At 33.0% G+C, this 23,653-nt stretch overlaps 1 protein-coding gene across 1 annotated transcript in view; it reads right to left on the minus strand.

Annotated features, from left to right (window-relative positions):
• The window catches only part of Cad88C (cadherin 88C), a 96,930-nt gene that overhangs the window by 30,881 nt on the left and 42,396 nt on the right, over window positions 1–23,653 (minus strand). The window contains exons 2-4 of the mRNA XM_072539502.1: window positions 3,307–3,635; window positions 2,405–2,556; window positions 2,046–2,352 (exon numbers count right to left, since the gene is read on the minus strand). Of these exons, the coding sequence (XP_072395603.1) occupies window positions 2,046–2,352; window positions 2,405–2,556; window positions 3,307–3,547 (700 nt within the window). The 5' untranslated portion in view covers window positions 3,548–3,635. The remainder of the gene's footprint in view (window positions 1–2,045; window positions 2,353–2,404; window positions 2,557–3,306; window positions 3,636–23,653) is intronic.

Raw genomic sequence — 23,653 nt, forward strand, 5'->3', positions numbered from 1 at the left:
TGCTTTTAAGTTTTTTCCTTTCAGTGGCCATACCTCACTTCCTATGCAACAATGCTTTTTATAATGCTGTTATAGATTTTGTGTTTGTTTTCTTTGGAGATTGTTTTGTCCCACAGTAGACTGTTTAATTGCCTAATGGCTTGTCTTCCCTGGTTATTTATATGATTAATTTCTTCGTCTAATTTTCCATCGTTGGTAATTTACATGCCTAAATATTTGTATTTTTGACAGTGATTTATTTCTCGCTGTATTTCTTCCAAAATTAGATTTTGTTGAATTCCCCCAATACACATATATTCAGTTTTCTTGATATTTACTTCTAGCACAGACATAGATCGTATTCTTCGACAAGTTTACGGGTCATATATTCGAGGTCTTCATAGTCTTGGGCCATCACTATCTGGTCGTCTGCAAAACTTAATGTGTACAATATTACGTGTTTAGTGGATTTCCCATTTTTCTGCATTTTCTTTTCCACGTCTTCATCGCTTGCTCCGAGTAGATCTTAAACAAAGTAGGACACACGCAGCATCCTTGTTTGAGTCCTTTGCTGATAGTGAAACCCTTGAATACCTCCTCACCTTTCATTATATTACTGGTGTTGTTCTTGTAGAGGTCTTGAACAGCCTTGATTAAGGTTATACCAATATTTGTTTTCTCGAGAGCTTCTCAGAGTTTTTGTTGTGGCACAATATCATAAGCTTTTTTAGGGTCCACATAGAGGAGATATTGTATTGGTTGATTTCGTGCTACTTTTTTTCGATTAGTATTTGACATCTACTATTCGTTTATTCTGACAGTATAGATTTCACTACTAAACATGTTTTGGGAACTTTAGATTTTTTCTGACAAGTTTAATACAAATCCAAATCTATCGTTATGATTTCTACAGTTATATTGTTGTACTTCTGTTTTAATTCTTTCAATATTCTTGTTCTACCTCCATGGCCAATAGATTTATGTGCTTCGTCAATCAATTTAAAGAGTTCTTTCAAATAAACATAAAATATAATATTCTGTTCATCTTTTCTTAGGGGCCAAATTAGTTTTTCAGTTTCCCTAACTTTCATGACATCATACTTTTTCGACCACTTGTAGCCATACTGTATTTTACCACTAAATTTAGATTTACTTACATGTACATTGTTTATTAAACTTTGGTACTAAAAAACAGCAATAAAAGCAAAACCGTATTGTGCTTTTTACTATCCATCACTTCATGTACTTTTTTATTAGAACGCTCTTCCATTGTTAAATAAAAAATAATCAGTTCTAGTATAATGCAGTGTACAGTTCTGTGTAGGTACGTTAATACAAAACGTTATGTCGGTAAAGAAAATACTTCAAACATAGGTACCTAGGTAACATTATTGTTAATTAAAGATCGGCCTTCAAACGAATGAAAAAACCGTCGCAAAGTCTTCGCTATCATTGTATGTTAGATGTAGGTTCGTAAAAACTTCAATACATAATTCAGTACATATTATTATTGTATGAAGTTTTCGAAATGTATGATTTCCGAGGAAAGATCTCATGGACCGGACGCAGAATGACTAAAAGTTATTACAAATGATGGGAATGATAAACACCTTCTTAGAATTGTCAAAAGTAAGTAAAATGGGTTATTTAGAACATATTAACTAAGGAGTAAAATATAACCTACTACTTCTTATTGAGGGAGAAAAACGTTCGACAAGAATAATCTCATAGTTAAAAATATTAGAAATTGGATAGACAAGGATACACATGATAATAATCGTATGATAGACATAAACCTGCCGTAAATGGAAAGGGTTCTAAAATTGAAGAGCACATTAACAATTATTACATGTGCAATGCACGATTCTCATGATCTTCTAATACCTTTGCATTTAAAAATCTTGTAGCGTGTTTACTAAAATGACTTTGAATACTTAGTTGTGAATCATATTTAGCATTTTAGAAATTGGATGTCATCATTTAGGAAACTTTTTTCAGAATCGTTCCATTGATAGTGACTGATAGTAATATTTAATACATGTTCCTGGCATGATTTACTTTCTTACCTACTAATCGTAGCACTGCCCTCTCTCCTACTGTATTTACAGCAAACAATTCCTTTTCTCCATCTATATTCTGTAAATAATAAACTACTTGTCCATATGCTCCTTCGTCCGCGTCTGTGGCTTCTAGCGTAGTGATGGTGCCCGGTTTAAAATCTTCGGCGACAGTAATGGTTGGTTGGTAACTTTTAAACACTGGAACATTATCATTGACATCCTCAACCAGAAGAAGTAGGCCTTGGGTTACATAGTGACCGTAGCCGAGATGGCCGTCTGTGAGAGTGAGCACAAGAGAATATTCGTCTTGAGTCTGAAAAATTGTGAAAGTAGATTATAGGTTAGAACAAATGCGTATCTCTTACTTCTCGATCTAGTTCTTTGTTCAGATAAATATTGGCTTCTGATGGTGACGTATTGTCTATTCGAATAATGTCGCTTCCAGGAAATCGGCTTACTCCAAATTTGAGGTAGTCACCGTCTTCGTCGTAACCTCGTAACTGATAAATTAGAGTGCCTAAAACAACAAAAATTGCAGACGGTACAAAACACATACTTTTAGAAAATGCTTCTCATGAAATTATTATTTGGAGATTACAAGGTGGTGGAAGGATAGAAAAGAAAAAGAATGGAAAAAAGCAAAGCTGAAGAAATAAAATGAGGAAAAGAGAGAAACAAGACAAAGAATAAATAAGAAATAAAGATAACTAAAAATTTAAGTGGAAAACATTGACAAAAAAGGGATCACGACAGTTGAAACTGAAAAGTAAAACAAATTGAGGGATTAGAAAGAATCAACATTTATGAATGACAGAAAACGATATACGCTTACACATACAACTGTATAGTATACAATTAAGTAACATAGAATCGATATATGTATAGATACATTGTAAAGGAATGCTACAAACCAGTACAAAATACAAATTAGGATGAGAACAAAGAAAGAGATAAAGTATATAAAAACAATTAGAAAGGGAAACAGGTAAACGATTTACTTAAATAAAAAATTAAAAGATATTGACACCGGGGGAAACCACTGAAGACATGAAGAAAGAAAGAGAGGAACAAATAATTAAGTAAAAACGAAGGAATGACAAAGTAACTAATTATCTTACCGACAGGTGTCTCTGATCCCTCTTTCAGTCTCAATATGATTTCGGTTTGGCCATGAGTGACGAACTTAGGCGGTTTGTTTAAAGAAAGAAATAGAGAAACAAATAATAAAGTCAAAAGGAAGGAATGAGAAAGTAACTAATTATCTTACCGACAGGTGTCTCTGATCCCTCTTTCAGTCTTAATATGATTTCGGTTTGGCCATCAGTGACGAACTTAGGCGGTTTGTTGCCTTCTGCTACACTTAAACTAATAACTAGGAGAACTAACACTAAAATATTGCACTGGGTAGAACACTTAGACGGTAAATTGCCGATTTTGAATTTGATTTTTACGAAATAACCGGTAAAAGTTCTTAGAAAATTTTTGAACAATAATCGATGGATCTCCATGTTTGGTTCGTTTGGTGGTTTGTTATTTTAATTCCATAATGGCGTTATTTTGTTGTGTGGTATGGCGAGGTGGTTCATTGTGGACTATCTGTAAATAATACAATTTCATTAGATACATATTGGTACGTTTAATGTACAAAAAGAATATATATCCTTATAAAGAAGAAAAAAAAAAGATTTATTATAAACAACTTTTGAAAAAGTTCATCATAAAATTCCAAAAGAACAGCCGACGAACATTACCTACACTATCACTTATATTTAAGAAGGGCAATAGGAAAATCTCCTTTTTAAAATCTTTTAAAATAAGGAAAAGCTTTTAAAATCAATAGTCTTAGATAACTTTATGAATACCACTAGTCATACGAAATTCAAATAAAGAACTGTAGTTATAAGAAAAAGATAAACAAAAAACTTGGGAGAACTACAGTCACTCGCGTTAATTCAAATCTGCGATAATTCGAACCTCTCTATAATTCAAAGTTATCACGAGTTCCTACAAAATCTCTTTATATTTCGAACTAAATCAATACATTTTTATGCACTTGGTAATTCGAACGAAAAAAATCATTGCTTTACAACAAAAAGACGCGTTAATTCAAACTTATCGGCGTCCAACACTTAACAATTCAAAACTACAGAGAGAAAGAGATGGAAAGATTGTATGTATCAACGTACCTTTATTTTTATTACGATTAATTTGACTACATATTTGACACACACTTCTCACGAATTGGTTAGTTTAGTTATTAGTTACTGTTATTCTTTCGTTGGTATACAGATTAAAATTTTGTTAGTCATGAGCCCTAGAAAGTATAAATGTTTGACGATTGCTGAAAAAAAAGATAGAGGAAGGTGAGAAGAAACTTGATGTTGCAAAAGAAATTAAGATTCCTCTGAGTATTCTCTTAATCATAATAAAGCACAAGGAGAAAATTAATGCTGCTCTAAATGCTGGAGTACGGAAAAGAACTACTAAAGGTGAATTTCCTCGTCTGGAAGAAAGTCTGGTCATTTGGTTAAGACAGTGTAGAGGACAAAAAGTGTCTATTAACGGAAACTTGTTGAAGGAAAAGGCAAAAGTTCGCGTCCAAGCATCAAAAACGTTGTGACAAGTGAAGGGTGGCTTACAAATTTCAAAAAGAGAAATGGAGTTGTGTTTAAAAAAGTTTGTGGAGAAAGTGGAAGTGTTGATGATACAGTTTGCTTAGATTGGCACGGTAAATTGAAGACCTTGATTGAAAACTATGATGTCCGAGACATTTTTAATACTTATGAAACTGGCCTATTTTTTAAATATTTACCGGACAAGACGCTTACTTTTAAAGATAAAAAATGTCATGTCAACGTCAGGGGAAAACCCTTAGTGATAGGAAAAGCAATGAAATCGCGATGATTTGAAAGGTGTGAAATCGTTTCCTACGGATTATCATGCTAATAAAATAGCTTGGATGACGACTGAACTTTTAACAATTCACTAGGAAACTAAGTTGCTGTAGCTGGCTGTATACCATGTATCACAAAAAAATTTTTATTTCAAAAATTTTTAGTAAAAGGTATAAATAAAATACCCAAACGGGCTATATCACAAATACAAAACGTTTTCAGAATGTAAATTCCACCATTAGTGTAACAAAGTGCACATGCTATGAGCCACTAAAATATATGGGTGAAAACCCTTTAAATGTTATAAATTTACAAATATGTTACATTATATAATATTAAAAATTAGGATGTTTAAGTTACCGTTGGAATTGGTAACATGGCAACGTATGGCTCTACATCGGTTACTTGGTCCTGAGACAAAGTGTCTTCGAGGACCTGTTGATAACAACTGACAAATTTTTTTTTTATCAGATAACAAGCTAATTGGACCGCGATATAATTATCAAGATATACCTCAAGGCTCAGTTTTATCTCCAATTTTATCTTATTCAATATATACAGCTCTGACATACATAACATCCAAATAAATAACATATCATTCAAAATCGTACAGTACGCCGACGATTTCTGCATCTATACAGGCAACAAAAAATATGAAACCTGTATGCAAAGCCTTAGCAAAGTATGTGAATCCCTTTTTTCATGGTTCTTAGAGAATGGTCTCAATTTATCTATAGAAAAATCAGTAGGTAGTATCTCTCTTCACAAGACATAACATTCCTACAAATGAAAATATCATTCTGAACGATCAATGTTTTAAGCTTCAAAATCATGTCAAATATCTAGGCCTTATTTTGGATAAGAAGTTAACTTGGAGACAACACATAGAGTACATGCTTGATAGATGTAACAAAGGCAGTAATTTCCTCAGAATGACAACTAAAACGTGGTGGGGTTGCGATGTAGAAACATCCTTGTTGTTTTATCGCGCTTATATACGATCTATTCTAGATTACGGTGCTACTCTTTATGGTTCCGCCTCCAAGAACCTTTTAAGAAAAATTGACACGTTTCAAAATTCTATTATGAGGGTATGTTTGGCTGCTATGAGATCAACCTCTATATAACCCTTATATGTTGAAGCCGCTGAGCTACCCCTGGAAAATAGAAGAAACTTCTTAAGTGAAAAAAGTCTTCTTAAAATTCTATTAACTAACTCGCAGTTATTTTCAAGCGTCCGTCAACTTAACGAGTCAGATCTTACAAACAAATATTGGGAGAAAAAACCTTCCCCGCTTTTATGCATGGCATTACAGAATAATCTTATTTTTTTCAAGAAATTGCACACGGTTGACAGAAGCTTAGACTACTTCTCTTTATTATACAGAACTGAGGTTATAATACCCACTTATAGTGAGAATACCATTATGAGTAGCAATCTTCTAAGATCTCTACTGCAGGATTATAGGGAAGCCACAGTAATATACACGGACGCATCAAAAACAACAGAAGGGACTGGATGCGCATACTTTTTACCTGCTACAAACGTAGAATTCAAGAATAAACTACCATATGAATTTTCAATCTTTTCAGCGGAATCAATAGCTATACTTGAAGCTCTAAAATATCTTAAAAACACCTGCAATAGACATATTTTAATTCTGTCAGATTGTCTTTCAGTTTTGCAGAGCATAAAAAACATTGAATTGCCCTCAACATTTAACAACCTCTACATATTTGAAGTTAACGATCGATTGTATCATTTATCATCGACTGGAGTTAATATAAAATTTATTTGGGTCAAAGCACATATTGGTCTCAAACACAATGAATATGTAGATCATTTAGCTGAAATGAGTGTAACAACTGGCTCTACGTTGAAATATATGCTTAATACATCAGATGTTACTACGATTAAAAAAAAATAAGCAACTTAGATGGAAAGAGCAATGGAAACATTACTGTTCTACAAACCATTAAAGGTATACCTCTTTACAACCAATTATACCTCAAACAACCTGGTTTCAGAATTTCAAAGCTCCTCGTAAATATTTTACTACTATAAATCGAATACGCTTTGGACATGCATGCTACCCATGCCATTTGTTTAAAATAAAAGTCATCGATGATGATAGTTGCGAACATTGCGGTAAGCTAGGTGACCTCGATCACATCTTCTTTGAATGTCCTAAATTTATTCAGCATTCAAACTCCCTGTATACAAAATTAACTAAATGCAATACATACGCTCCATATAATATACAGTCCTTTAGCTTTATAAATCTGGTACTCGTTCATGAAAATTTTCATGAGCGTGTATAGGGTTAGACTTGTACCCTTTGTTTATCCTATATGTAACAATACCTTATCCGTGGTCCAGTATTGTTTATCTGTTAAAATAAATGTCTTGACGGACCCCTAGACGAGAAGCGAGTGTCCTTGTATTTTCCTTCGACGTGTTCTTCTATTAATTATTCGTCTATTTCGTTTTAGGGACATCGCTGTGCATTTGTCTGAGAGAAATAATCTGTACTTATCTGTATATACTTTCTTAAGGAATATATTATAACCTTTCGAGACTGGCTGAATGACGAAAGTCTATGCCACAAAAAAAATGTGTTTATTATCATCTCGTCGACGCAAAAAGGATTGAAATACTTTTTCGGTGTTTTAACATATACGGGGTAATTTCAATTTATCAAGAATTTAAAAATGCTACAGCATAAGCTGGGGAACGCTTGTTCACACTGTCGACTTTATTAATAAACGATTCGGCATATCACGTTTTTCCATTAAATAAAAATAAAAATTAAAAAAAATTAGAAACCTAATTTTGGGGCCCCAAAAATTACGAACCCTAGGCGCCTGCCTAGGTTGCATAGGCCTTAGTCCACCCCTGGTTGTTAAATCCTTATTTTTTTTTATTACACATGTCTATTCATGTATTGCTTTTTCAATTTATCGTATTTATGACAAAAACTAGTTTATGGTGATAAAGCAATAGCGGAAATTATATTGTAAACATGTCACTTACGAAATAACCAATCAACAAATATAAAAAAGTAAACATGCACACGCGTTATGCTTGGCGGTAAATGTCATGTTGGACTGTTGAAGTTTTAAAAATAAGTCTAGTTTTCTATATTATTATAGAAAGTCAATGGGCCTGGAGTTTACATTTTTTTGTTTCGATAAAAGAGTAGCTCGTTCAGGTTAATAAGTGAAACATTTTTAACGTTACTTATTTTTTCTGTATACTAAGCCATTTTAGGATTTGACCCTTAAAATTTTTTGATCTACATTTTCGTCATAAGTATATTATGTACTAAAACAGTCCTTTTTAGACACTATTTCAAAATAAATATTCTTTATCATTTATCTAACACAATGAGATGTAAAAATTCATTTTATAATTTCGACTCGGAGTACTTACAGAGAAGTTTAAAAATTTATTTTTTCTACATAGGACCATGGAAGTATTTTCTAGCAACTATAGGTTGGGTTGAATTAAGTAGATCTATGTATCTAGCCTAAGTTACATATTACTGGAACTTAGCATGCCGTCCGTCTTAATACTCGGGGGTGCAAAATTAACCGGACACAGATTTTTCCCAAAAACTGGCGTTTAAAAAAGTTTAAGATGTTCCTAATTGAGTATTTAATAATAAACTAAATATAAATGTCAAGTTTATTACAACTCAACAATGTTACACAGAAAAAACCATAAAGAATTCAAAAAATTTGAAAATCTGCAAAGAAACAAAAATAATTTTTTTTAATATAAACATTTTTTATGGAAAACGATATTTAGTAGTGTGTATTATCTCCACGAGCCCTAATTACGCCTCTCATTAGATCAGGCATACTTCGGATTAAGGCAGCAAAGTTTGCTTGAGGGATTTGCTCCCATTCGTCACGAACTGCTTGCTCCAAGTCATTCATGGTTTCAAACTCACCATGGTTATGTAATTCCTTGGGGGCCATGGTAATAAACGAATCCCAACTTCATCCAAGTAATCCCATGTTATTCTTGCAATATGCGGACGAGCATTATCTTGCATCAGACGAAACTTTTCTCCAACAAATGGGGCAAATGGCACTACATGATCTTCCAAACATTGCTGAATATACGGCAAAGCGTTCAAATTGCCCCCTTGAATTATAACAAGTTCTATCTGAGATAGGGAAATGCCTGCCCACATCAATATACCACCTCCATCAAATTGAACTCTTGGAGTAAAACAACATTGCTGATAACGTTCACCAGCTCTTCTCCATATCCTAGGCCACCCAGCTGATGAGTATCAGTTAAATCTTTATTCATACGTGAAAACAAGAGCACTATAATCGTCAACACCCCAATTAAGATGTTCGCGAGCGAAGTGTAAATGTTGCCTCCGATGATCTGGTGTTAATACAGGTCCTGTGACAGGTATTCTGGATCTTAATCTATATTCATTTAAGCGTCTTCGAACGGTATAAACGGAAACTGTGTTTTTATGGACATCATTTAATTGTTGAACAGGTACTGGTGCTGATAATGTACGATCGCGTAACGGTTGTAACCTAAGAAAGCTATCTTCAACTTAACTTGTGGTTCTTCGTCTACCTTGACCTGGCCTCCTGGTGTATTGTCCTTTTTCCCGAAATCTTTGTATTGCATCAAACACTGTACTTCGAGAAATTTCTAAATCATTTGCGATGTAACGAATGCTCCGCCCATCATACTGTAAAGCAACAACTTGTGCTACTTCTTCTGGTGTCATTTTTTTTTAATGCAAACTTTAAACGGAAGACAATACAAAAACCTACAGCCGAACTTATAATCAGGTACAGTACCACAATAAACTTAAATTATTACTAAGCCAATAATTCACATTATTAACAAAACGTATGTGTAAAAGTGTTGTTGTTAGCATAGAACATCTAAACAGATTCAAACAAGAAAAAAAAACGTTATCGATAACAAGGCATAAAATACAATTCAAGCAAACTAAACAAGTTTTGATCTAAACACCAACAAAAAAACAAAACATCTGGATATCCGGTTAATTTTGCACCCCAGTGTATTTCTTTTGGGACTATTTGTGTCTGTCCATTGCATTGAAATTTAAAATTAACGTACATTCTACATCTTGACGTACATTCAGGATCGTGTTTTTTGTTGGGCGCCATATCACCAAATGTAAAGGAAGTGCCTGGAAAACTACGGCTACTTATCCATTCCCATGGTGCCTTACAGAGGGACTTCGACCAGTCAATTCGAAGTGCCCTCTGCGTATATTCCATATTTGGTGGATAATTAATCTCTCTCACATGGGGAATAAATGAAACATAGTTTAGGAGGTGGACATATGATAAACACCAGAACTAATCTTAACTAAGAAGATTAACTGCAGAGTTCCTCACCGATACACAATAAAATGTCTTTCATATGGATGTCAGGTCATAAATTCATGGTAATTGGACATTATCGTTTAAGAAAACACCTATACGAAAAAGGTAAAGTAAATAAATCATGTAGCACAAAATGCGAAATGGATGAAGAGAATACCAAACACATCATATGCCATTGTAATGTGCTAAGTGATATGAGGTAGGACCTTACTGGCCAATTGAGCATTAAACCAGAAGGTATCCTAAAACTACCAATGAAGAAAATTGGTCGTCGTTGAAAACACAGCACTTATAGGAACTTAACGAAAAAATACAGGATATGGCACAATGGTCTTTTAACCAAGTGCCAGAGATTTAAATGTCTCGTCTGTACTAAAAATAAGAAGGGGAGTTGCAACATATGACAGTACCAGCAATTCCTTAAAGAACACAGAACTTATTTATAAATATACGGACCATCGAAGCTGTTCAAGGATTTGAACATCTTCTTTTGTTTGTCTGTACAACAATGCTAACAAATGTCACTTTGTGACATCTATCAAAACAACAATCAAAACAACTAAAATCAAGAAATATCTCAAAAAGTACAAAGACTAAAATTTATAAAACAATTATAAAACCAGTTGTTACATATGGTTCAGAGATATATATTTACTGAAAACGATTGGAATCTACTGGAAACTTTTGCATGAAAAAGCCTAAGAATAATATATGAACCCATAAATGACAATGTATTATGTAGCAAACGTTTTAATTTTGTGGTTTACCACTTATGCATAGAATCAAATATCATAAAAATAATTAAAAATCAATAAATTAAGCTAGGTTGCTCGTTTCTTATGCACAAAAACTGATACAGATAACGTATGGTCATAAAGTTTTGGGAAAAATTTCACCTGGTCTGATTGAGAAGAATTGAAATGTCATAGAATTGAAATTGTTCATAGAATTGAAATGTCATTAGTTATTGACATTTAATAAACAAAGCAGAATATTTTGGTTTGTGCTCTGCAAAATGTCTTATAAAATTGATATTCGTTCGAGGTGTTTATAATATGGTTGGGCGAATGTCGAAACGAGATATTGTTAATATTTATCGAGATCAAAACATAAGCAAATCGACAATTTATCGCACAATCAGAGAATGTGAAGAAGGGATACCATGTGTTAACTTGCGTAAAAGTGGCAGACTGCGGATTTTGAATCATATAAGAGAGGCAAGACTGATTGAAGCAGCTAAGAACAAAATTGGGGTCTCACAGCGAAAACTGGCCAGAAGATTTCATGTTGGAAAGACTACAGTATACAGGACCCTATCGAGTAACAATATTATCTACCGGAAAAGAAGGAAAGCTCCAAAATACACAGAGGATCAATTAGAGAGAATTTCGAGATGTTGCCGCGCGTTAAGGCGGGTGCATTTCGTCAACAAGTTTATCGTGATGGACGATGAAAAATATTTTACTTTGTTCAACTCTGAGATGAAGGGTAACGATGGGTTTTACACGAAGGATTACGAAAATGTACCCGATGAAATAAAATTCAAAAGTAAGAAAAAATTTGAGGACAAAATTTTGGTATGGTGTGCAATTTCTGAGGCTGGCTTTATCTCACAGCTCTACATTGGTGTTGTTTGATAAGGCGAAGCCTCAAACTCAAATATTTATATTCAAAGATGTCTCTCTAAATTGCTTCAGTTTGTGAACACACATCATGCAAATGATCAAATAGTCTTTTGGCCAGATTTTGCTTCATGTCATTACGCGAGGATCATAAGGGACTGGTACGAAACTAACAACATTACCTTTGACCTAAAGCAGACAATCTCCCCAACCTACCTCAGGCTCTTCAAATTGAAGAGTTCTGTGCAATATTAAGTCGAAAAGTCTATAATAACGGATGGGAAGCACAAAATCAGGAACAGTTAAGACGCCGCATATATATAAAAATTAGAGAAATTGACGCCGAGGTAGTCCAAAGGATGATGCAACGTGTCAGGGGAATTATTAGGCAAATCGAAAATAATGGTCCCTTGTCTGTCATTTGAATTTTGATTTATAATAAGGATAGTTAAGTTAAATTGTTAAATAATTTAATAAAAATATAAGATTATTGTGGTCAAAGTTATATGCTTTTGAAATTTTTCCCAAAACTTTAGGACCATACGTTACTGTGAATAAGAACATGGCATAGATTGGCATTTAATAGGGAACGCCGGTAGAATTTTTTAATAAAAACCAAGGATCATCAAGATTTATAGAGCTATAAAGAAGGGCTACCAAAAGGCATTTGATTCTGTGAAGTGGGAAGTTCTCTGGACAGTTCTTCATGAGATGGGAGTTCCAGATCATTTGGCAATATTAATTAAAAACTTATACGAAGACAACTCAGTTAAAATAAGAATTGAAAACCAGCAATCTGATACCTTCAAAACCAGCAGAGGTGTACGACAAGGGTGCATACTATCTCCAGACCTGTTCAATTTATATGGAGAATACATAATGAGGAACGCACTCGATGGATGGAGAGGCGGCATCTCCATTGCAGGAAAAAAGATCTCAAACTTAAGATTCGCAGACGATACAACACTGATAGCAACATCTGAAGAGGAGATGTCGAGACTGATAAAGAGAGTAGAAACCGAAAGCAACAAGTGTGGGCTCAAGATTAATAATCAGAAAACAAAAATCATGATTGTGGACCACGCGAATATCCTCCAAACAACAGGTGCCCTAAATCAATTCGAGAAAGTAGACGAGTTCACGTATCTAGGATCTTCCTTAAGCAATGCAGCCTCCTCCCATACGGAAATTCGCAGAAGAATAGAAGAACGCGATGAGTCGACTGTCAAAAATATGGAAGGAACGCTCTTTATCCAAAAAACTCAAAATGAGACTGGTACGGACACTCATTTTTTCAATCTTCAGTTACGGTGCCGAAACATGGACAATAAAATCAGAGGATAGGAAAAGGATTGACGCATTCGAAATGTGGTGCTGGAGACGAATGCTACGCGTCTCGTGGACGGAGCACAGATCCAATCAGTCGATTCTCGAAGAGCTAAACATTCAGACCAGACTCTCCTCTCAGTGTCTTGCAAATGTTTTAAAGTTTTTTGGCCACATTGCGAGAAGAGACAATGACAACTTAGAAAGACTAATTGTATGCGGAAACGTAGAAGGACGTAGAGGCAGAGGACGCTCACCTATCCGATGGTCAGATCAAGTACAGAAAGCCACTGGAGAGACGTTTTCCGAGTCCATGAGAGCAGCCCAAAATCGCAAGAGATGGAGAGAATTGACAGCCCGCATTGTAGGAAATCACGATCCTCAGCAATGAGGAAACGACAAGAGAGAGAGAAAGAAGGGCTATCATACTTTTTGAGTTAGGCTTAAAAAACACTGGTATTTTGGAAGACTAATAGAGAGAAACTCGGGTTAAATGCAAGAATCCCAGACCAGAATGGACCCCCGTATTTTCGTAGTACAAATTCGAACGTAAAACTCGGAAGAATGGTAGTCTGTCACCGAATTAGCATTGTCGTGAATTAATTAAAATACAGAATGAAAACAAATTATCAACTTATGAAAAATAATGTTATGATTTTGCGCAATTAATTAGAATACATCTATAAATATTCGAAGATGGTGAATATGTATCAATTGTATGGTTTTCTATTACGCCCAATAATTAAGTTTTTGGGAACAGCTACTATATAATCAATAGTATTAGACAACGACGACGACGACAACAACAACGAGTAGATTATGAGTTGTTAATCATCAGATGTTAATCAGACCAATCAACCTTAAAGTCTTGTTTCAAACGAGACATTGCAATTTTGTAATTTTTTCTTCATGTCATTTTCGAATAATGAACAACTCGTGCAATCACGAATCCAGTTATAACATTACAACTGAAATCGCAGTAATCGATAATGAGACAGGAAACAGTATGTCGCTTGTTCTTCTCAAAACTTTCAGAAAACCATTTACCCAACATTATTGTGAAAATATTTTATGTTTCTTTAATTACTTTAAAGATAATTCTTTCCTGTTCCTGTGACTTGGGAAAGTAATTTTAAACGACAAATCTTGCCGCAGCTATTTTTACATTTTCTCATATGCCCATCTTAAATTGATTTTTTAAATAAATGTACTTGTAAGTTTCCCTTTAATCGTCGTTTTTCTCTCAGCTTTGTTCTTTTGCTAAGCTCTAGGTTAAATCCGAAGCAAATTGCAGTGATTTTCATCTATAAATAGTTTTAAGTGATTTTAATCTAACGTGTAATTTATTATTAATCACGAACAACATGGGAAAGTCGTCTTTGTTGATCTGCATATAATAACAAATTAAGTGAAACCGAAGAAATGGATTAATTCGTGTTACAGTTATGCTGTGTTTTCATTTTCTGTGAAATCGCCATAGATAAATAGAAATATAGAGATTGTTGTTTTTAATGAAGTCGAAAGTGATACTATAAAATAAAGGAACAAAAAAAATGACAAGATCGTAGTGTTTGTTTTTTGTTGCTTGGTAATAAACTTTTATTTGACTCATTCATAATGAAAATAATTTATGCACATTTTCAATATGACAATTGGCCCGTAGAAAGACCTGATTTCATTAGCCCTCCAGGTTGGTGAGTTGGGAAGATATCTTTCATAAAAAAATGTTTTCAAAAGGACTAAATAGCCTCGGAACATTGACAAGAAACAAGGAATTCGAACTAAACGACAAAAATGGATTAGGAATTGCATAACTTGGAACGTACAAGGATTCGGAACAAAATTAGAAGACATTACTAAAGAAGCTCAAACAAACAAAGATGAAAAACTGCACCGTACCTAGTGGTTTAGATTATGAAGAATTAATTTTAGAGATTTCGAGAGACCAGATTTATTTCCAGGTAATTATTTATGTACAACTTTCATAGCACAGTTCTTTTTTTTTGTCTTTATAGTGGGGGGATATCTGGAATCTTCAAAGACATCTTAGTCCAGGACACCGCCTGACTGACAGTGCAGGATTTGTTGTTTGTCATCCCGGCGATAGTTCCCGAGGTACTTTAAAATATACCTACCTGTTAAACTGTATAATACTACCTGTTAAACCAGACCCTCCTCTGTCAGCCAGCGATTCGGAAGTAGAATATCTGCTGTAACGGCGGCTCAACTTCTGAAGCACTACCTTCTATCATCCACAGACTGTCAGAAAGGAGGCTCCCTATCTCGTTCCAGGTAGCGCATGTAAGACCCTCATAGCTCCTAGGATGGCATCACTCCCAGACGGACATTTCCTCCTTCACCACAGTCTGACTCACACAGTCTAACTTATACAGTCTGATACACTTTTCTACCTTCAATCCAGCATCTTTCCCTCTTACTTTTGCCGTTGATCTAGCTGTCTTTTTTCCTCTTATTTTTTCTTGCTCACTGCACAGATATAGTTGTGTACATTAGTCCAACCTGCTTTAATTTCAATCATTCTCTCAATCATTTCTCTCACTGTATCACACTCTATCATCGTATGTGTTACAGTATCCGAGTGTCCACAGTATAGGCATTCATCTGTGTCAGCCTTTCCCAATCTAGAAAAGTAGGCCATAAAACGCCCTTGTCCTGTGAGCACCTGCGTTAGGAAATAATGCAGTCGACTGAGGTCACAATCCACCCAATCTCTTCTATTCGAGATATCAGCATGTTTGTTCACTGTGCCACATCCTCCGTGTTGTTCCATTCTTCTTGCTATCTTTCAATTGACCTTTCCCTTTCCTGTCTTCTCTCGGCCATAGTACGGTAAGGTAAGAGCTCTTCTCTCATAGAGCTCTTTTCATTCCACCGCCAAAACAGGCAACGGAACACATACAGTGATGGTCCACAAGGCTGCCGTAGATACAGTTCTGTGGGCGCATGCCACTCACAACAGACTTGTTCTGTCCACTCGTGTCATGAGTCTCCTATAGGCCGTTATCTCTACCGCCCCGCTCCAGACTGGTGCCGCGTAGACGACGATCGACTGCACAAAACCGTGTAAGACCCATCTCCTTTCGGATTTGGGTCCCCCAATGTTGGACATTACCCTCCCCAAAGCAACCGCACTATTCGCAGCCTTCCGAGTCACCTCCTGCACATGCTACCCCCATGTTCCATTCTGGTGCAACGTCACTCCTAGGTACTTTACGTGTTTCTTGGGTGTTAGACGTGCCCCTGCACATTGTAATTCCATACTTTGCCTGTTCCTTTTCCCCTTCAGAATGATGGCTTTCTGCTTTTTCTGCCGAAAGTTTCAATCCCTGCTGCGTCATACATTTCTTTACCACGCCGCCTGCGTTCCAAACCCGGTATTTGAGATCTGGCTCATTTCAGGCCCCTACCAGAACAGGAAAGTCTTCCGCAAATGCGAAGGGAGTTGTACCCTCTCCGTATTCACAGTGCATAACCCCGTCATATGCCAGATTCCATAGCGTCGGGCCTAAGACAGATCCCTGGGGTACCCCGGCCGTCACGTCCACGATCGTGCCCTTTTCCACCATAATCCTTCTCTCGGACAGATATTCCGCCCCCACATTCATTAGGTAACCAGGACATTTTCTCTCCTCCATTTTCTTCATTACCTCGTTCCACTGCAGCGTTTTTATGTATTCCCCATATCGAACAACAGCAGCAGCAACACTCACGATTGCATCAAAAAATAATGTTTCCTAGTTTAGACATGACTGGAAAGACCAGACGCTAATGCTATTGAATAAATCTTTAGTAAATGAATACGATAAGAATATCCTTCTAATCAATAGTTGTCTATATCTCTCTTTCAAATGTTTTTTGTTTAAAAAACGATTTTTAAAAATAATTTTCTTTAAATTGTTTCCCGACCTGAAAATTTTGCTCTTTACACTTTGACTTGATCCTATATAACATTTTTCTACGAAGTTGTAATCGATCATTGGCTAAATGTTCGCAAAATTATAAAAAATTGTAGTGTTGCTGTACGTTATGCTCTATGTACAATTCGTCGAGTGCATCGATTCGTGTAGGATAGGACGGTCGTTGACCATTCTTCTTCTGTAGTACGGACATAGTAATATGAGTATGCTCATTTATCACGAGAAAATGAACAAAGCGTATGGGAATTTTGGCAAGTTTATATAAAATATGTGTTTGTATAAAATAGAACGTTTTCTTCAGACAGATTCATATATTTGTTATTCATATGCAATAGTTATATATATATATATTGTTATGATGTGTTTTTTGTTTGAATGATGAGCAATGAGTATTTTTAATAATATAGGGTTTTTATCGCGGTTCTCAAAGAATTAGTTTGTAAGTACTTTTTAAAATTATCTTTATTATAACTATTATGAAACACACATATATATCTAACCTAGCCAATGTAAATTTAAAATAAACTATCTTTAAATTGATGTTCTTATAAAACTAATTAAATTCTATAGACAATGTTAAATTTAAACAAACTATCTTCAAAATTGAAATTGTTATGATATTAACTAAATTATATTAACAAAATTTTGTACCTTTCTTTCACTGAATGCCTAAATGAACTGTTTTCCACTATATATATTCTAATCACCACTGAAAGTCTTCGTACTTCGGTTATCCTTGTTTTTGTGAAATTTCTTTTTCCAATTATCAGCTTCTACTAATTTAAGATATATTTTTTTTCACCAGCACTTATATACCACCAATCAAACCAGCAAACAGCATTTATATTTATTCTTCTTTTCAATATACCAATATCCAATTATTATAAGTTGATTTATATTAATCTCCAACCATAATATAATTTAATTTCTTCCAATATACTTTTATAATCTCCAATAATTATTTGTGTATAATTATAAATGTGCATTAATTATATGCATAATTTTTAATCTTCATTTAACTCATTATATTAAACAATTCGACTATTTGTACCTGATTCACTGACTCCAACTAACTTTCATATTTCTTACTAAACTTTTCTGACTGACTTCTTGAAAATTCTGAACAATTTACTTCAATATTCACTTTCATAATAAACTGGCCTGACTTCTGACTAAAAACTTAAAAACTTTTTAAAACTGCCATCTTGAATCCAAATCACGGGTATTTATATCTTTTGGACATTCTAGAACCATCTCGTAAGATATCATGTTCTATTCAGTTCTATTTAATACATGTCTGAATTTTCTGGAACAAACCATTTCGCAAACATGGCCATCTCCGGAGATCCAGAGAATTCCATTCTTTTCTATTAATAATTTTGTTTACATTTAGGCTTTTCAGATCAGAATATATAATTAAATTAGTAACTAACACTCTAATTTAATAAAATACACATTTCAAACAATATATTATATAACCCCACTTATACTCGTATTATAATTAATTTCCATCTGTCAATCTCCGAGAGTATTTTTGGTTGCCTAGGCACATGGCTCACTTAAATCTATCTACCACATTATAATTACTAAAATACAACTTTTTACAATTATTATATGCTAATTTCTTAAAATGCCCTCACATAAATATATTTTTATAAAATTCTCTAGTATATAACTTATTTAAAATAACCAAATATCTAATATTATGTAGTATATAACTTATAAATTATTTTCTATAAACCCTAATCGTATCAATACCCCAAAATAATATTTAAAATAAATAATTTACTTATTATTTTTTTAAATATTAATTTTCTCATACCTTATTAAATTTAATAAATCAATTTTTTTTTTTATTATTTAAAATGTGTCAAATACATCCCTGTTCGCTGTCTATGTCAAAGCAGAGAACAACGGATCACAGTTCGGCTATTCTATGGTCAAACTGTCATGTCAAATGGGGCAATGGATGCGATATCAGAGAATAAAATATAACCTTAATTAAAATATAATCGATATGGTGTTCTGTTTGTTTATAGACAAAATCTAGGAATTATTTCCATTCAAAATAACTTCATCAATATAAATTGGTAAGTTTTTCCACTTTATTATATTAGAAAGACATTTTTATAGCAATTATAGTATCAATTTTGTGTCTAACCCCAAATTATGATTTTTAGGGTACAAATTAATTTCCATATATACAAAATTCAACAAGTACGATGTCAAATTGATTCAAAATAATGAAATCTACCATCTACCATTTAACAAATCAAGTCTATTGAACAAAATGGACACATCAGTAAGTTATTAGTGTTATTATATTTGTGTTAAAGGTATAGAAATCATTATTCAATCTCTTCATGATATTGAAAAAATGTCGTTGATATGAAATATGCCTCTTAGTCTGTTCTCTGCATCTATTAACACATAACTATTTAGTCCATTCTGATTTTCAATTGTATATGGACCTTCAAACATTGGTTGTAATTTCTTACAACGGTTTTCTTTAACATTACTTTTTCTAAGTGAACGAATTAACACTAGGTCTCCTTTTTGAAATGTGATTGGTTTTTTTATATTTCGATTTTGTCTTCTGATATATTTTTCAGCTTTCCTCCTAATTCGGTTATTCACTTTCTGCATTACTTGTTCTAACATATCCTGATTATATTCACTAATCCACTTTCTGTTTCCTATATGGCCAAACATTAAATATTCTGGTACTTCCTCTGTATTCAAATTATGTGTATTATTTAAAAAATACTCTACTTGTGGTATATGTTGCTGCCAAGTTTCGTGTTGATTTTGGCACAGTATCCTTAAATATTTTATAACTTCTTTAATATATCTTTCTGCAGGATTTGCCTGAGGATGTCTGATACTTGTAAAATGAATGTTGATTCCCTTTTTCTCACAAAATGTCCGAAATTTTTGGTTGTTAAAATATGTAGCATTATCTATTATGCAATTTCTAAATGGTCCTATTTCTTCGAAAAATTGATTAATATATAATTTTAATGTTTTAACATTTGTTCTGGAGCAGGGATATAGTTTAATAAATTTTGTATATAAATCAACTATCACTAGTATATGCTTTTTTCCTGTTGGACTGAGAACTAAATTTGAAATAAAATCCATGGAAACTGTATTTAGTTTTTCATATACAACATTAGATTTATATGTGTTCTGGTTTTTGAAATTCTTTTCTTTGTTTAGTTGACATATTGGGCATTGGGTAGTAATTTCTTTTGCTATACTTATGTCATTCTTTGCAAAATAATTGTCCCTAAATAGCATCCATAGCTTTCTTGAACCAATATGCATATAATTGTTATGTAAATTTTTCAATATTTTCTTTGCTAAAGTTCTAGTTATTACATATACTTCTATGCCATTTATTATTTTATAATATACTCCATCTTTCCTAAGGACTTTTTGTTTTTCACTCAAATTGATCTGATCTCTTATAATTTCTTCTTTAGAATATAATCCAGTACTTTCTACTAATTGATTTAATCCAATTTTTATTGTTCGCTGCCCTTTTTGTGATGTATTTTCTAACCTTGATAAAGCATCTGCCACTATATTGGATTTTCCAGAAATGTATTTGATTTCAAAGCAGTATTCACTAAGTATTAGACTCCACCGATGTATTCTACTGTTTCCATATTTGTTATTTAATATAGATGTTAAAGCTTGGTGATCTGTTTCTATTGTAAATTCATTACCCAACAAATAAAATCTTAATTTTGTGACACAGTGTATTATACTTGCTAGTTCTAATTCTGAAACTGAGTAACCCTTTTCATGTGGCTTTGTAATTCTTGAAATGAATTGTATTGGGTATTCGACCCCATCATGTATTTGTAATAATACCCCTGATAATCTCTCTATTGATGCATCTGTTCTTAGTATGAATGGCTGTGTATAGTCAGGATAGTATATTTTCAAATTTGACAGAAAAATGTTTTTAATTTCTTGGAATGCTAGTTCTCTTCTCTGATCCCATCTCCATTTTACACCTTTTCTCAGTAGTTCAAGTAATGGAATTTCTTTTATACTTAGATCTGGTATCATCCTTTTATAATAATTAATTATTCCAATAAATCCTCTTAAAGTTCTTAAATTGTGTGGTGTTTTATATTCCTGAATGACTTGTGTCCGTTCTGGATCCATTTCGATTCCCTTAGTATTAAGTTTATAACCTAGATATATGACTTCTTTTTGAAAAAATGTACATTTTTCTTGATTTATTTTTAGTCCAACTTTGTCTAATCTATTTATTATAATTTTTAGGTGTTTCTCATGATCTTCAGCCGTTTTAGAAAAAATTAATATATCATCAATGTAGTGAATTACAAAATGTTCATATTGATCCAAAATATCATGAAGACATCTACATAGAGCACTGCAAGATGATTGAAGTCCAAATGGTACTACTTTGAATTGATATACTACTCCATCTATCTGAAATCCTGTATACTGTCTACTTTTTCTTTCTAGAGGTATTAACCAGAAACTATGCTGTAAATCGATTTTAGTGAAAAATGACATTCCTGTAATTCTTCCTAATATTCCATCTATACTCATTGGTGCTTCAAATTGCTTTTCAGTAATCTTGTTAATATTCCTTGCATCCAAACATAACCTGATTTCACCTGATCTTTTTCGTACTACTACTATGGGGTTAATAAAACGTGTGTCTGCCTTCTCAATGATCCCATCTTCTAACATATTATTAATTGTTTTGTTTACTTCTTCTCTGTATTTATATGGTATTGGGTATGATTTTGTTTTAAAATCTTTTTCTTCTTTAACTTTTATACTATGGATATAATTTTGTGCAATTCTATTTTCTTTATTGACAAGTCCCCTGTGTTGCTGCAATATGGAAATGACTATTGATTTATATTCTTCAGGGCAATTTAAAACTTTCATTATATCTTCTTCTTTACAAATAAAATTATTCTTCATTATGTACTCATTATTCCTTGCTTCCAATTTTACGCACTCCGCCTCGTAGGCATCCATCTGCTTAAAATTTCCATTCCTTAAATATTCACTACAATAATTATTCTTTACATTGTTCTGGGACATTTCCCTATCATCAAAATACATTTCTTCTTCATAAACATCATTATTTTCTTTTAATAATATCCTATCAACTCTTATTCCTTCTTCTACCTCATCTTTCTGCATAAATTTAATTATTTGCCCTTCCAAAGTTACCATTTTTTCTTCAAAATCTATCTTTACTTTCTTCTTTTCCAATTCATCATTTCCCATTAATATATCAACACATAAATCCTTGACAATAAATCCTTGCATATTAATTTCTTTATTAAGAATATTAATTTTAAAATTGGCTAGTTTATCAATTTCACCCAACTTCTTATTATTTGCACCAATAATTTTAATTTTTGGAATCTTTATTATATCTGATAGTTTTAATGTATTAAAAATAAAATTCTCCGAGACTAATGTACTTTCTGAACCAGTATCTATCATAATTTTAATCATTTTATTTTTGGCCAAAGCATTTATATAAATTAAATTAATAGATTCAATAATTTTCTCTTCATCTAAAGAAATAAATTCAGAAGGTTTTTCATAATAGCAATGGCCTAACTTGTAATTCAGAAAGTTTACTGCACAAAATTTTGATTATTAGAATTGTCAGATTGTATCTGACCACTTGGATCTGATGTCCTATGTCTTTCCCTACTATGACTTCTACTCACATTTTCTTGCCTTGTACTATTTCGTTCCCTGCCTTCGCAGCTTCTATTCCTTCGAACATAATTTACCTGTCTGTTATAGTTAGGTCGCTCTGTATTTCTTCTATTATTAAAATCTTGTCTATTATTATTAGTACTGTTATTAAAATGTTGTCTATTATAATTAGTATTATTATTAAAATTTTGTCTATTATAACTAGTATTATTATTAAAGTTCTGTCTATTTGGATTACTGTTATTATTATTAAAATTTTGTAAACTATTACCATATCTATAATTATTATATGATTGTTGATTATCATTTTTATTATATTGAAAGTTATTATTGTTTTTTCTGTTGTTATTATTACTTGTCATATTGCCTCTTTGTATTCTTTGAATAAAATTAATAAAACTATCTATTGTTTGAATATTTTGTACAGTTACGGTTTGCACAACATCAGCATCAAAATGTCTAGATACATTTAAGACTGTTTCATCCTCTCTAAGTGGTGGTTCTAAATATTTTGCAACTGTTATCAATTTCAATGCATAATCTACCATATTTGATTTTAAATTTTGATTATACTTTCCAAAATATAGAATTTCTCTAAACTTGGCTTGCTCTAATTCACCCCAATAATAATTTAAAAATTTATTTTCAAATGTTTGAAAATTATCTAAATCATTTTCAATACTAGCAAACCAAGTTGCTGC

The sequence above is a fragment of the Diabrotica undecimpunctata genome, chromosome 1 (genome assembly GCF_040954645.1).
Source record: "Diabrotica undecimpunctata isolate CICGRU chromosome 1, icDiaUnde3, whole genome shotgun sequence".
NCBI classification, from domain to species: Eukaryota; Metazoa; Arthropoda; class Insecta; order Coleoptera; family Chrysomelidae; genus Diabrotica; species Diabrotica undecimpunctata.